This window comes from Belonocnema kinseyi, chromosome 4 (assembly GCF_010883055.1).
Source record: "Belonocnema kinseyi isolate 2016_QV_RU_SX_M_011 chromosome 4, B_treatae_v1, whole genome shotgun sequence".
NCBI lineage: Eukaryota > Metazoa > Arthropoda > Insecta > Hymenoptera > Cynipidae > Belonocnema > Belonocnema kinseyi.
In genome coordinates this window covers 50,870,208-50,885,101 of record NC_046660.1, presented here as the reverse complement: position 1 = coordinate 50,885,101, position 14,894 = coordinate 50,870,208, and the positions used below count along the sequence as shown (strand labels likewise).

Genomic DNA, 14,894 nt, shown 5'->3' with positions numbered 1-14,894 from the left:
TTTAAAGGCATTTAAAAATTTCAAAGGGATTTCAAGAAATTTGATAGGATTTGAGAGTAATTTAAAGGATTCCAAGGAGCTTGCAATATTTTAGGGTATTTAAAATAAGACATTTTCAAGAGATTTCAGTAATTTAATGGTATCTAAAAGTATTTGAAATATTTTTGGAATTTTTATATATTCCAAGGAATTTTAAATCGAATTCAATAATTCAAAGGGATTTCAAAGAATTAGTAAATATTTAAGAACATTTTAAAAATTCCAATTTCAAGTGCTTTACAAAATTTAATACAATTTCAAAAAATTGTATACGACTTGAAATATCTTAAGGTATTTTTAATAGATTTTAATCATTTAAAGTGATCCCAAAAGATTTGAGAGATTTTCAAATATTTGAATATATTTCAAAGACTTTTTAAGAGTTTTCTAAAATTTCAAGGGTTTTCAAAAGATTTTAAAGGATATTGACACTTTTAAGGAATTAAAAAAAGTTTCATGGAATTTTTAATGGATTAAGATAATATAAAGGATTTTCAAAGAGGTTTTAACATATTTTAGGTTATTTCAATACATTTTCTAAAATTTATAGAATCTCACGGAATTTGATAATATTTTAATGGATTCTAAAGAGTTTATTTACAATAAGTGAATAATTTCGTATGTTTTTCAATACACGAAGAGATTTTCAAAAAATTTTTGCAATTAATTTAAATCTTGTTGGCAGTCACCCTGAATTCTTATAAAATTATGACGAATTCTTTGGAATTTTTAAATTTACTTTAATTCTTTTGAATGCACTCAATTCTACGCAATGAATTGGAATAAATTTGTTGTTCAATTCATTCTGAAATATTTTAAACTCACCTCGAATTATAAGAAATTGTACCAAAATTCTTTTAAATTCCTTTCAATTTTTCAAAAATTTATTTCAAATTACTAAAATAAATTATTTTTTAATATTAAATTTCATTTAGTTTACAAATTATTTGTATAAATTTCATGGAATTTATCTCATTGGCCTTAAATTCCTTTAAATTCACGCCAATTACACTGCAATAAATGGAATTAAAAAAAAAGATAATTTAAATTCTTTTGAATTTTACTTGGATTGTTTTAAAATTCTATAAATGTATACTGAATTCAATCAAATTCACCGGGAATTCTTATAAATTTTATCGATTTTTTTAAAACTATTTTATATTCATTAAAACATTAGATTTTTATACTTTTTCGGTTTAAAAAGGTCGTAGCAGCCTTAAGAATAACAAATGAAAAATGTACAAAATTAAATTTATGATTGTTTTATTTCATTTATAAAAGATTCTTTATTAATGATCAGGAATAATTAAAAATTACTCAGGGAAAAATCATGGAAGAGTCAGGAAAGTTTGAAAATAAACTTTGGCGACCACCCTGATTAATTTCAATTCAAAGATTTAGTGAGAATATAAAGTAACTAAAAAATCATCCCGGTTTAAAAAAATGATCTACATAAGACGCTCTTGAGTTCACAGCCACGAGAAATATTTTTCTGCAAGCTTCTAATTTTTAATTTATATTACGTTTTGTGAAATTTATCCTCTATTTATGTACGCACCCATTTAAACTCGCAGAATGAACTAAAAAATATCTGGCCTTTTCCACGATTTCAACTAATTAAAATTAAATAAAACTTTCAGTGTAGATGAAAGAAAGTCCGTGAAAGAAATTAATAACAGACCAGTGATTTTTTGGTTCAATTAACGCAACGCTTGAGGGAGTGATATAATTAGATTTGGCACATAATATTTTCCAGAACGCGAAAGATCAAATTTACGTTTTTTTTAAATTTCATATAATTAAATTCTCTCGGATAGGTGAGGTTTCCTTTTGATAAAGATTCTTTTTCATAAATAAATTTACGAATATAAAAACAAAAATTCAACAAATTACAAACAGAAAAAATCTAACATTATTAGAAGTGAAGAAACCAATTAAAAATATAGATTAAAATTGTAACAAAATTTTAAACATAATTTTTAATTCCTTCACTCGGATTATATCTTTTCAGGAGTCTAAAATTAATTATATAATTTTTATATTCGTACTTATGCACAGTGCCAGATTAAGCAGCTTCCTAGCCCAAAATACAAAATCTCGAGTTTATAGTTATAAAAAATAAAATACGTCTTAAAGTACGATTTTGATTGTATTCGTATTTATACTGACTGCAGCGAATAAATCTCGCAGTAGGTGCACTCGGTTTTGGTCAGACGATCATTTGGCAAGTGACGTTTCAACCGCAGTATCATTTGTGGTCATGAATAATTTGCCTAATCGATTATCCGACCAAAGCCTATTTAATTAATGCTTATAAACTATACATTGGCGCGTTCTGTGAGAGCTTTTCTCTTGCATTTCTGGCGGCTTTTCATCATGAATTGATCATCCTTTATACACTTTTTATTGAATTTAAAATAAAATTCAGTAATTCATGTTCGTCAAGTCTGTTAAAAACTGAGCTTCACATCCTCCTCTCTATTTTAGTTGCTCTCAGCAGATAATTCTTCAAGGTGGATAAAAAGTACCTCTTATTTAGAAAAAAAAGAAAAAAATTCGAACAATCATTAATGTATATATTATATTTTTTAAAGATTTTAATTATTTTTCTTTTAGGGTTCCTTCTCAAATCCTGGGGAAAAATTTTCTGAAAATTCCAGGTTTTTTCAAGGTGTAGTTTTTCATAAAAATAAATAAGGTTTTTTTTTCATTTGTGAAAGTAACTTTATCAAAGGATAATTAGTTTTTTAATGGTAAAAGTTTTTATGGATTTCAAATAATATGTTTAATCTAGAAAGCTTTGACAAATTATATTAAAAGATATTCTTAAATACAGTCTCACCATCGAATAGTTAAAATAATAAATAATACTAAAAATATAATTAATTTCTTGATTTTTTTTAAAGTCCATGAATTTGAATAAAAATCAAACCAATTTTTATTGTATCTTTGTATACTTAAAATTTAATGAATATTTATTATATTAATATTTTAAAGAAAAGATATTTTACAGGTGACAAGAGTGTAAAAATGGGGAAAATAAGGAGATTTTATAAAAAAATAGGGAAATATATTCTTTTGAGTATAATTAATCTGAATATTATATTAAATTCAATTTAAAATGCTTTAAATGACTAAAATTTCAAGTGGAAATAATGAATTTTGTAGAATATAGATGAGTTTTTAAGCTGATAGTTTAATTTTAACCAAAAAGATTAATTTTCTTCAAAAAAAAGAGTAATTTTCAATAAAATACATACTCTCAATCAAGTAAGTGAATTTCCAAACCAAAAAGATCAATTTTTAAGCAAAAATGGAATAGCTAAATTTTCAACTGAAAGAATTAATTTTTTAACAAAAACTAACAAATTTTTAACAAAGTTGTTAAAGTTATAACTGGATAGCACAATTTTCAGTTGAAAACATTAATTTTCAACCTAAAAAATAACAAATTTTCAATGAAACAGTAAAATTTGCATTCAAAGTGATGAATTTTAAATTAAAATTATGAAGCTTTCACTGGAATAGTTAAATTTTAATCTAATAAGATGAATTTTCAAACAGAAAGATTAATTTTCAATAAAAAACTTAATTTTCTACCAAAAGACGACTTTTTAACTGAAAAAGCCAAATTGCTAACCGAGAATTGATTAATAAAATTTTTAGTTTGATAAATTGATTTTCGACTGAAGAGATGAATTTTCAAATAAACTGAAGCAATATTCAACTGGATTAGTTAAATTTTCAGTCAGGAAAATTACTTTTCAACAAAAACAAACGATTTTTTAACAAAATAGTTCAATTTTTAACCGGAATAGCACAATATTCAGATTAAAAATTTAATGAAACGAATTTTCTACAAATCAGTTAAATTTTTAACTTAAGTGATGAATTTTCAATTAAAAAATAGCTAAGTTTTTAACTAAAAAGATCCAGTTTAAGCTACAATGATAAACCTTCAACTAGAATAGCTGAATTTTAAGAAAACGAATTATTTAACATCATAGTTAAATTTTCAACTGGAATAGTTAAATTTTAAGTTGGAAAAATTAATCTTCAGTATAAAAAAAAACAATTTTCTTCAAAATAGTTAAATTTTAAATCAGAAAGATGAATTTTCAATAAAAAGGATTAGTTTTCTTCCTAAAAGACGAATTTTTAAATAAAAACAGAAGAAATTTTCAACCAAAAATTGATTAGTAAAATTCTTAGTTTGAAAAATTGATTTTTAACCGAAGAGATCAATTTGAAACTAAAACGATTAATTTTCAGCTGGAATAGTTGAATATAAAAAAGGTGCATTTTTAACAAAATACAATTAATTAGTTAAATTTTCAGATAAAAAAATAATTTTAAATATAAAAAACTAACATAGTTAAATTTTTTGCTGGAATAGTTTTATTTTCAATTTAAAAAATCAATTTTCAGTAAAAAAAAAGAATTTTCAACAAAATAGTTCAATTTTCAACCAAAAAGATAAATTTGCAATCAAAATGATAAGTTAACCAAAAAATATTAATATTAAGACGATGTGATGAGTGGGTCACGTAACCAGATTCCTACCTTACCGGCCCTTTTTTATTTTCTAACTTATTTAGAAAAAAAGTGCTACATCGAGTTGAAAATTTGAAATAATAAAAAAAAGCAATAAGAAAGACAGGTGTAGTCCTGAATTTGAACAATTATGAAAAATGTTTTTTTTTGTAATTAATTGTCTTTTGCTTTTTTTATAATTATTAAAATTTAGGACCAGATCCTACCTTTCTTAGTTCTTCTTATTTTGTATACTAAATTCTTAGCTCGATGTAGAACTTCATGTGAAAATAAGTTAGCAAATAAAAAAAGTTTCGGTGAGGTAGGAATCTGGTCACGTGAACCACTCCTCACGTGATCTTAATATTATTTTGTTTATTAAACAAAAATGGAGTAGATAAATTTTCAGTTTCAAAAATTAATTTTAAAAGTAAAATAAAGCTACTTTTACAAATGAAATAACATTGCTATTTAATTTTAATAAGTTAGGAAATAAAAAAAGTTTCGGTGAGGTAGGAATCTGGTCACGTGAACCACTCGTCACGTGATCTTAATATTATTTTTTTTATTAAACAAAAATGGAGTAGTTAAATTTTCAGTTTCAAAAATTAATTTTAAAAGTAAAATAAAGCTACTTTTACAAATGAAATAACATTGCTATTTAATTTTAATAAGTTAGGAAATAAAAAAAGTTTCGGTGAGGTAGGAATCTGGTCACGTGAACCACTCGTCACGTGATCTTAATATTATTTTGTTTATTAAACAAAAATGGAGTAGCTAAATTTTCAGTTTCAAAAATTAATTTTAAAAGTAAAATAAAGCTATTTTTACAAATGAAATAACATTGCTATTTAATTTTACATTCAAATTATAAAAGATGTACGCACTTTCTCGAAAAACCCCCTAACTTTAACGAAATTCCTTGAAAATTCCAGGTTTTCCTAGTTTTACAGGTGAGTAGACATCCTGTTCTTTATAAGGGATAATTTTTTTATTCACCCCGACTCACAGGCATAATTTTCATTAAAATATGAGGTAGGTATTAAGCTTCGGCATTCCCTGAACTCCTAATCTTAATCCGACACTGGCTAAATTTGATTTAAATTCTGTCTTGCATTAGGTGGCATTACGCGTGTACGGTCACGTAATACGAGTTGTACTTGTTCGCTTACACTGTTTTTCCTCTAAGCCAGTTACTTTTATTGTTTTGTTTTCTTTGCAACTAGCAACATCACTGCTCCCGATTTTCGTTGCCTTGATTGAAATTGTTCGAAGATTGCTTTTTTACTTTTAGTAGTATAGCTATAAGGAGATGCAGAATTTACCGTCCGCGATCTGCAAGGTAGATCCCTGATACATGGACTAAGGATCGATCCCTGGCAGGAATCTGTCTTACCGAGCCGATGATTTTTTTTGTCGTAACTCAGTCTGGAGCAGGACTTTGCTCGGTCGGTAAATGACGTAACTCCCATGTAGCTATACTACTACTTTTGCTTCAAGCACTGCAATCGTTTGATTAGTATTGAATAGGACTTTTTAATGAGAAGCTGTAAAAGTCTTTGAAATTGATTGGCTCGAGAGTTATTAAAACTCTGAAGCTGTATTGATCCACTTTTCATCCCTTTTTCATCTCTCCTTTGGTTACTCATTTTAATTTTTTTAAATTGTACTCCTTTCACGCATACGAATTTATTATTATCGATTAGAAAAGTTCCGATTCACCCGTGGAAAAGTCTGAATTTATTTTACTTTTTATTATTAAATTACTTTCCAAAATAATAAGCGGATTGCATCAGTAAAGCTTCGGTATTTATATGGTTTATTCGAGCAAATTTTCCCGATACCTTCCATTATTGAGTAGAGTGCCTCGTGGAATCCTTTTTTTTTAGATTTTCTGAAATATTGAATCTGAAATTTCTTTCTTATGATGAGAAAATTATCCACTATTTTTCCAGATTGAAGAATTACAAAGCGTATAAAATAAAAATTTTAAGTAACTATTTATTTTGTTTAAGTTAGTTTGATTTTAATATTATAATATTATAATTTTTCTTAGATTCTTGAGAAAAATCAAAAAGATTTTTGACCTTCTCAGTCATGTCGAAATAAAATTTCTTGCACAAAATGTTGCAATTTTGCAAAATTTTGCTCAAAAATCTTCTACATTCTTTTTTGAAATTAAGAAAACCATTTGAATTGTTTTGAAATCCTTTTCAATTTTCTGTTAAAATTCAATTTAAAAATAAATAATCATTTGATAATTTTCCAGGAATCATAAGAAACGTTTTTAATTAAATATAATAACTAAGTTGCCACAGACTTTCCGTTTACACGAATTCTTTCCGTAAAGAAAGTAATATTTCCTGAAAGTTTCATAATTAAAAAAATTTTTTGGTGATAAATGTATAAAAAGTCGAATTTTCAACATAAAATCATCCATAGCGACTCTGAATATATATTTTTCCAATCTGTCAAAAATAAGGGGATCATTTGCTCCCAAAGAAAAAGAAATTTTCTAGCCAAGGTTTTAGAAAGTTGAAAAAAGAATTAATTTCTACTGGAAAATCGAGTTTGGCCTGAACGAAAAGTATAATTCAAACGAATTTTGTGTCGATTTTATGTTAGCTTTACAAGGTTTTTTTTTACGGCAATGTTCAATTTCGCCCCAGCTACCTGCCATGTTCCTATTAGGGATCATCCATAAACTACCTTACTAAAAATAGAATAGTTGAATTTTAATTAAAAAAAAATTAATTGTAAATTACAGAAAAACGAATTTTCTACTGAACAGTTAATGTTTTCTTTAGACTAAATTATTGAACATTAAACACAAAATGACAAATTTTGTATACAAAATAGTTTAATTATTATTAAATGAAACATATGCAATTTTGATCAAAAAGTTAATTAAAAAAAACGAATTTACAACAAAATACAAGAACTCTCAAACCAAAAGTGGAATTTTCAACTTTTAGCGAAATTCTAGAATTCTTAATAAAAAAGTTGAATTTTAAGCTAAAAAAGATGAATTTTTGGACAAAAAGATTAATTTACTACAAAAAAAAAACAACGAATTTTTAATAAAATTCAAGAATTCTCAAACCAAAATTGGAATTTTTACGAAATAGAAAGAAAATCTTTTTTTTTAATTTGTAAGAAAGTAGTTGAACTTTAAAACATACTTGCTTAAATTTTTACCAAAAGGCACATTTTTCAATAAAAAGATTTATTTTATACCGAAAACAAAAATTTTCCAATAAAATTCAAGAATTCTCGACCAAAAAGTTGAATTTTCAACTAAAAAAGATGAATTTTTGAATAAAAATATTAATTTACTACTCAACTAAAAAGTTGAAGTTTTAGGAAAGAAAAAAAAACATTTTTTGGTAATTTTATGAAAGTAGTTCAGCTTTAAAACCTAGTTGCTTAATATTTCACCAAAATGATAAATTATAAAACAAAAAGATAAACTTTTTACAGAAAAAAACGAATTTTTGTACAAAATTCAAGAATTTTCAACAAAAAAGTAGAATTTCCAACTAAAAAATTATGAATTTTTAGACAAACAGATTAATTTACTACCAAATAGACGGATTTTTTAAAAAATTTCAGAATTTTCAACCATAAAGTTGAATTTTCAACTAAAAAATATGAACCTTAAACAAAAAGATGAATTTACTAAAAAAAACGAATTTTTAATAAAGTTCAAGAAGTTTCGACCAAAAAGTGGAATTACCAACTAAAAAAAAAATATTTTTTAATAAACAGAAATTTGATTAATTTTTAAGAAAGTAGTTCAACTTTGAAACCTAGTTGTTTATTCTTTTACCAAAAAGTCGAATTTTCAACAAAATTAGAAAATTGTCAACAAAAAAGTGAATTTTCAACTAAAAAAGAGGAATTTTTGAATAAAAGGATTAATTTACTACCAAAAAAGACGAATTTTCAACCAAAAAGTGGAATTTCCAACTAAAAAAAATATGAAATTTTAGACAAACCGATTAATTTACTACTAAAAAGATGCATTTTTAACAAAATTTAAGAATTCTTAACCTAAAAGTTAAATTTTCAACTAAAAATATGAATGTTAAACAATAAAATGAATTTACTAAAAGAGAAAACGAATTTTTAATAATATTCAAGAATTCTCAACCTAAAAGTGGAATTACCAACTAAAAAATATGTATTTTTAGACAAACAGATTAATTTACTACCAAAAAAGACAAATTTTTAATAAAATTCCAGAATTCTGAACCCAAAATTTAAAGTTTTAACTAAACCCGATACATTTTTAAACAAAAAGATTAATTTACTATCACCCAAAGTGGTAACGTAATTTATAGATGATCCCTTATTCATATCTTTAGTTTTGAATTCTGATTTTGATTTGTCAATTTGAAAAACTGGAATGAACTAAAAAAATTGTACATAAACTTTTACGTAAACTTGAACATTTATTCTTCAATTTTCAAATTTTTAAATCATATAAAATATATAGTTGGAATCGTTATAATTCGCAGAATCCGAATATTTGTCATTTACCAACTTAAAAATTTAAAAAATGTTATATTCCACATTTGAGTCCTCATTAGGTACAAGGGACTCCCGCGTGGTGGGGGAAAATTATGCAGGTAGCTGGGGCCGAGTTTTTATCCGCCCCTTTCTTAGATAAAAAGTTTGTGAGTCTCTCAAATTTAAACGACTATTTGATGTCGAAGACAAAAGGGGTGGAGAAGTTTGATCTCAAACCAATATCGGTGAAAAGGTTTGTAATCGAGTTCCATCTGCATATTCATGTGGAAACGCTATACAAATGCAAATGTACGACAAACTTTTAATGTGTTCTCACCGACAGCTCTTATATCTCTGAGTTGCGATTCAACTCCGAGTTGTTCTAATTGCCTTGCCAAAGTCCCGAATGCCGATAGGTTGAAGATTCTCGATAAGGCAAGCGAGTGGAAAATAATTTCACTGATTTTTGCTTAAACCTCCTTTGAAAAAGATACAGTTTTCCAGAAGCGAGTAGAAATAGAGTTTTCGAAAACGTGTACTATCTCTGAAATCCAACAACGTGTTTGAATATGAAAGTCTGTACAAATTTGAGTTTTTAAAAATTTCAGGATCAACGATTGGTGGTTTAATCAAATATCCCTTTTGAAAACGAATTTTCTAGGTGCGGGATAATAGAGGGTGGCCGCTGGACCGGAAAACCCGGGAAATGAGAGTTAATTTATTTTTTTATGGGGAATTTTACAAATCTTTAAAAATGTTGAGTTCAATTTATACATTTTTCAATTATAAAATCTCTGATTTGAACATTTTTTCGTTTTATATATTCATTTTTAAACGTACATTTTCGATTTATAGAACTCTAAAATGCAGTTTTCAAGACTTAAAACAATCAAGAATTAAAATCTTTAGGAATGAATATTTTTTAATAAGAAATATTTTAAGTCGATGAACTGTAATTTTATAATAATTTCATGGTTTTTCAAATCAAGCTGCAGTTTGAGTATTAAAAATTCAAGATTAATTTATTTTACAAGATGATTCTGAATTTGTTCAAAATTAAACGATTTATAGATATTGACGTTAAAAATTGAACTTTTCAAATACATGTGCAAGTCAAATTGAAAGTTCATCAACTATTTTCAATTCAAAAATATCTTCAAATTAATAAACTCACAATTAAATGTTTTTTCTTCATTGAAAATCCAATTAAAACATTTTTCAAGTCTAAAATATTCCACTTTTTAACCCATTCAATATGAAATATTTTAATAAAAAAAATTAAAAAAAAATAATTCGCAATATTTGACTGTTAACTTTCAATCAGCTATAATTCAAACATTGAAGATAAAACAATTTAAAACTGTATTATTACTATTTTAATTGTTTCATTAAAAAAACATTTCAATTGTAAGTAAAAGTATTGAATTTTGATTTATAAATATGAATTAAACAATTAATGATTTGAAAAAATCTCATAAGTGTTGAGAAAACTGAAAAATAATTTAAAATTTGAGAAAATTAAAAATTTGTAAAAACAGAATGTAAATTTTTAAAGCTTGCGAACAAAAAATTTAGATTAAAGAAAAAAAATCTTAAAAATTCCTAGGAGAAATGATTTTTTGTTTTGAAAAATTAATTTCGAGAAAGTATTTCAAAAGATTTCCAAAATTTCCAAGAAGAATCTTGAAAATTTTAAGGCTATTTTTCTTATCATGAAAAATTTTTATAAAAAATTCGAATAGGTTAAAAGCATGTTTAGAAAGTTTATAAGTTTTTAAAAGATCCAAAAGAAAATTTTAATTTTAAGATTCCAAAAAATTTCTAAAAATGCATATTTTCAAAAATTTTGAAAAACGATATTTTGCAAGAATTTAAAAATATTTCAAGAGTGTTAAAAAAATGTCTTCAAAATCCTAGAAAAATTTCAAACGATTTTTGATTTCAAAAAATTAATTTAACAAGAATATTCAAACAGAATTGAAATCTTTTCAATAGTTTTTATCAAAGAGGTTCGAGGATTTTCAAGCCATTTTTTATTTTTGCAGGATTAAAGCAAATGTTTAGGAAAACTGAAATCATTTAGATAGATATTTAAAAGTTATGAAACGTTTCAAAAAATTTAGAGCAAAATATACATATATTTTTGAAACTTTCGAAATAAAATCTTGAAGTATTAAAAATTTTTTTAAAGGTTTGAAAATAGTAAACATTATTTTAGGATTCCTGGAAAAATGTTTGATAAATTTTTGTTTTGCATAATAAATCTTAAAAGAGTATTTAGAATCATTTCAAAACCAATTTTGATGTATAAATCACAAATGAAGAATTATTAATTTAAAACGACTTAAAATAGGAATAATTTAATTACATATAATATAAAGAATATTTCGTTAAAAAAAAAATATTTGTTTCAAAAAATTTTAAATCGTTCAATTTTTAATGTTTCTAAATTCAAATCGTTAAAAATGGTATAATTTTGGAAAGTTGGCAAATAAATTGATTGATATTTCAATTTAATTAATTGAAAATGTCAGCGGGGATATATACTTTTCACCCAGAAGCCTTTGAACTGTTCAATTATTGATAAATGTTTAAAATAAAAATTTTTGCAGTTTAACAGAATTTAATTTTTAATTTTTAAATTGAAAAGTGCTAAAATGTTCCCTTTTATATGTATAAATTATTGAGCGTTTGAAAGAAAAAATGTGTAAGCTGCAGTTTTAACAGTTCAAACTTCAAAAGAGTTGCACTTTTAGCTTCAATCACTTTTAATTAAAATGATAATGACCAAATTTTTCCGAAGCGAAAAAACCTCAGGGATTTTTTTCCTCGATGAAAACGGCTACCCTGTAATATCACCAATATGCCCTCTGGTTATTTTTGAAAATTCAGATCCTTTCTAAATTTTTCTGTAGATGGCAAAATCTTCGCTACTTAAAAGTAATGTTTCGATATCCGTAAAAAAAATTTGGATAATGATAACCGGATTTAAACAGGGATTTTAAAGCCCGGCGACTGACGTTGAGGGTACTGAAGATTCGGTACTCAAGAAAAAAGATCATCCTTTTCTGGGCGATTCCAGTGGTTAGCTGTGAGGAAGAAGTACATTTTTTGGTCTTGGTTCTTGGGAAAACCTGGTGATGAGGCCGCTGTCGCTAGACGTGGCAGCAAGGTGTAACAGGGCGGCGATGGCGAGGTCGAGGATGAGTTAGACCATGTCGATGAGTCATGTCCGCTGGTTGTAGAAATTGTCGAAGGTACTACCTCTTGGGTGGAGGATGCTACTTTAGCCGGAGATCAAAGCTCACTGTCGAACATGGCCAGCGACCGGGTGACCACCTCGTCCTTGAACAAACAAACAGGATTTAAATTGAAAAAATTAGTCAAAAAAGGGTTTCGTAGCTCATTAAATGTGAATAAGACGTTGAAATCTCCACCTTTCATACTTTCCCTCTCCTACTCCCTCTACCTCACCTCTCCACCATGCTACTGCCCCCCACATTTTTACCTTCGCCTATCCTCCCTAAGAAAACTTCATCATCATCTATTCCTTCTCTCTTCCCATCATCTATTTCTTCCTCTCCTCATTCCACATCAGATTTCTCTTCACTTCCTCTACTCATCATTTCCGCTACTTCCCCTAAGAAACCTCCGATCATTTCCAAACACTTCCCCTACTTCCGATTTCCTCATTTCTCCTCACGTCACTTACTAACCCATCCTTTATTTCCCCTTACTTTCCCTATTTCAATTTCACTTCCCTCATTTCCCGTACTTACCTTCCTTTATTTCTCCTCACTTCGCCTTCCCATACTTGTTGTGAATTAGGAGTTCTCTTCACTTCCCCTTTTTGGAAAAAAGTACTAGTGACGGACGGACGGGCGGACAACCGGTTTTTGCCCGGGGCTACGAAACCCTAATATGAAAAGCAGTGGCGTAGCTGGGGGGGGGGGGGGGGGGGGGGGGGGTGAAGGGGCCGTTGCCTTGGGCGCAAACGTTTGGGGGCTGCAAAACTATCCTTGAAATAAATGCAGATTTGAGAATTATGGGTGGCAAATTATTTTTGGTTCCGGGCGGATACTGTCGTAGATACGCCACTGATGAGATGACTGAAATTCATTCTCGTGGGTGATAAAAAGACTGCAGTCCCGCTATAGAAGCCGTTTCGGGGGTACCCTTTATCACTCTCGTACTATCTCGGGACTCACCAAAACATAAACAACCAGGGCCGTGAGAATAAATTCTGTCAGAGTTTCACCTTTAGAAATATTTCTTTTATTTTTGTCATTTTAGTTTTATAATGTTATAATGAACGTGTAAAGGTTTGTCCTCGAAAATCCAACTTTGTAGCAGTACTGATTTTGAAGTTTGCACGTACTTATATCAGGGTGGCCACTTTAATCAAAGAAAAAAATTCCCGTCATTTCCCGGCTTCTTCTTGGTTCGCAAACGTTCCTCGCGAGCAATTAAATTAAAAAGTTCGAACTCTAAGGCTAAACGTTTTTATATTTGCAGTCATAAAAAATCCGCCCGCTTGGAGGGCACATCCTCAATGCGCGCTGCGCGCGCGGCTCCCTTCGCTCGTTAGTTTTGAGCGCGCCTATGGCGCGCGACTGTTGGTTCTCGTGCTTCGCGCTCGATAATATATTTATCTCGCGCTTGGTCTTTGCGTTACCTTCCATATTTGTGCACATACCACAATGTGAAATTTTCTACATTCTATGTTAAAAACTATTATATCAAATGTCTATTACATTTTTTTGTGTGCACCTTGGTCTGGTACTGCTTATTCTGATATTGCAAAATTTCACATTTTATTTTTCCTGATCCTAATAGGGTCCTTGCTGTGGTTGTTTAATCATTTTCCCTTTTTTTAAGTCAAGCTGAACACTGTTTTTTTAAATTTGTCATTAGAGAAGGTTCTCAAAGTACCGACGGGCTTGACGATTACATTCTCATTGCGATAATCGGACTTCGCGCTTAACAGTTAGGTTATACAGGCTCTAAATTTCTTAATTTTGGGCTGATGAAAAAATTCAGCTAGAACAGTTTTGAAATATATTTAATATCTAGTGAACATTTTGAATGAAATTTTTGGATATATGAAAAAAAAAATTTTTTTCTATTTTTTGAAAATTTTCAAAATTTTGAAAAGTATATATATAACTTTTCTAATTTTCGTTAAAATAACAAATTTTATTTGGATAATTTGCAAGTATTTTACCCATTTATAAGAAACTTTGACAAACATTTTTATAATATTAAGAAAAAAATTTTTGAAAATGCTATAATTTTTTTAATTTTGGGATAATCGAAAAAATCGACTAGAATAGTTTTGAAATATATTTAATATCTAGTGAACATTTTGAATGAAATTTTCGGATCTATGAAAAAAAATAAATTTTTCTATTTTTTGAAAATTTTCAAAATTTTGAAAAGTATATAACTTTTCTAATTTTTATCAAAATAAAAAAATTTATTTAGATAATTTATAAGTCTTTCACCCATCCATAAGAAATTTCGGCGAAAATTTTTAAAATTTCAACAAAAAAAATTTTGAAATTTTGAAAATGCTTCCAATTTTTTAATTTTGGTTCGAAATATCTGATTAACGAACTTAGCCTTCATTTTGGGTAACTTCAGAAGTGTATCAAATGCGAACTGGATTAGACAAATCCTTCAAAAGTTAGCGTGGCTACAACATTCAGGTAACCATACAGTCTGTCAAGTTAAAGCGTGGGTGGCTTTACTCGCAGTCGGTAAGGTGTATCGACATGATTTTGGTGTCAAAATATTAAGAAGAGCTCCCT

General features: G+C 27.5%; 2 protein-coding genes across 4 annotated transcripts in view; one reads left to right on the top strand and one right to left on the bottom strand.

Moving 5' to 3' along the window:
• Positions 1 to 14,894, top strand: part of LOC117172087 (dynein regulatory complex subunit 5-like) — a 90,709-nt gene that overhangs the window by 6,312 nt on the left and 69,503 nt on the right. The gene's annotated exons all lie outside the window — the stretch shown is intronic.
• The window catches only part of LOC117172088 (Kv channel-interacting protein 2), a 108,491-nt gene continuing 105,788 nt past the window's right edge, over positions 12,192 to 14,894 (bottom strand). For both annotated transcript variants that reach the window (XM_033359849.1, XM_033359850.1), the window contains exon 6: positions 12,192 to 12,429. In XM_033359849.1, coding sequence (XP_033215740.1) covers positions 12,382 to 12,429 — 48 coding nt within the window. In that variant the 3' untranslated portion in view covers positions 12,192 to 12,381. The remainder of the gene's footprint in view (positions 12,430 to 14,894) is intronic.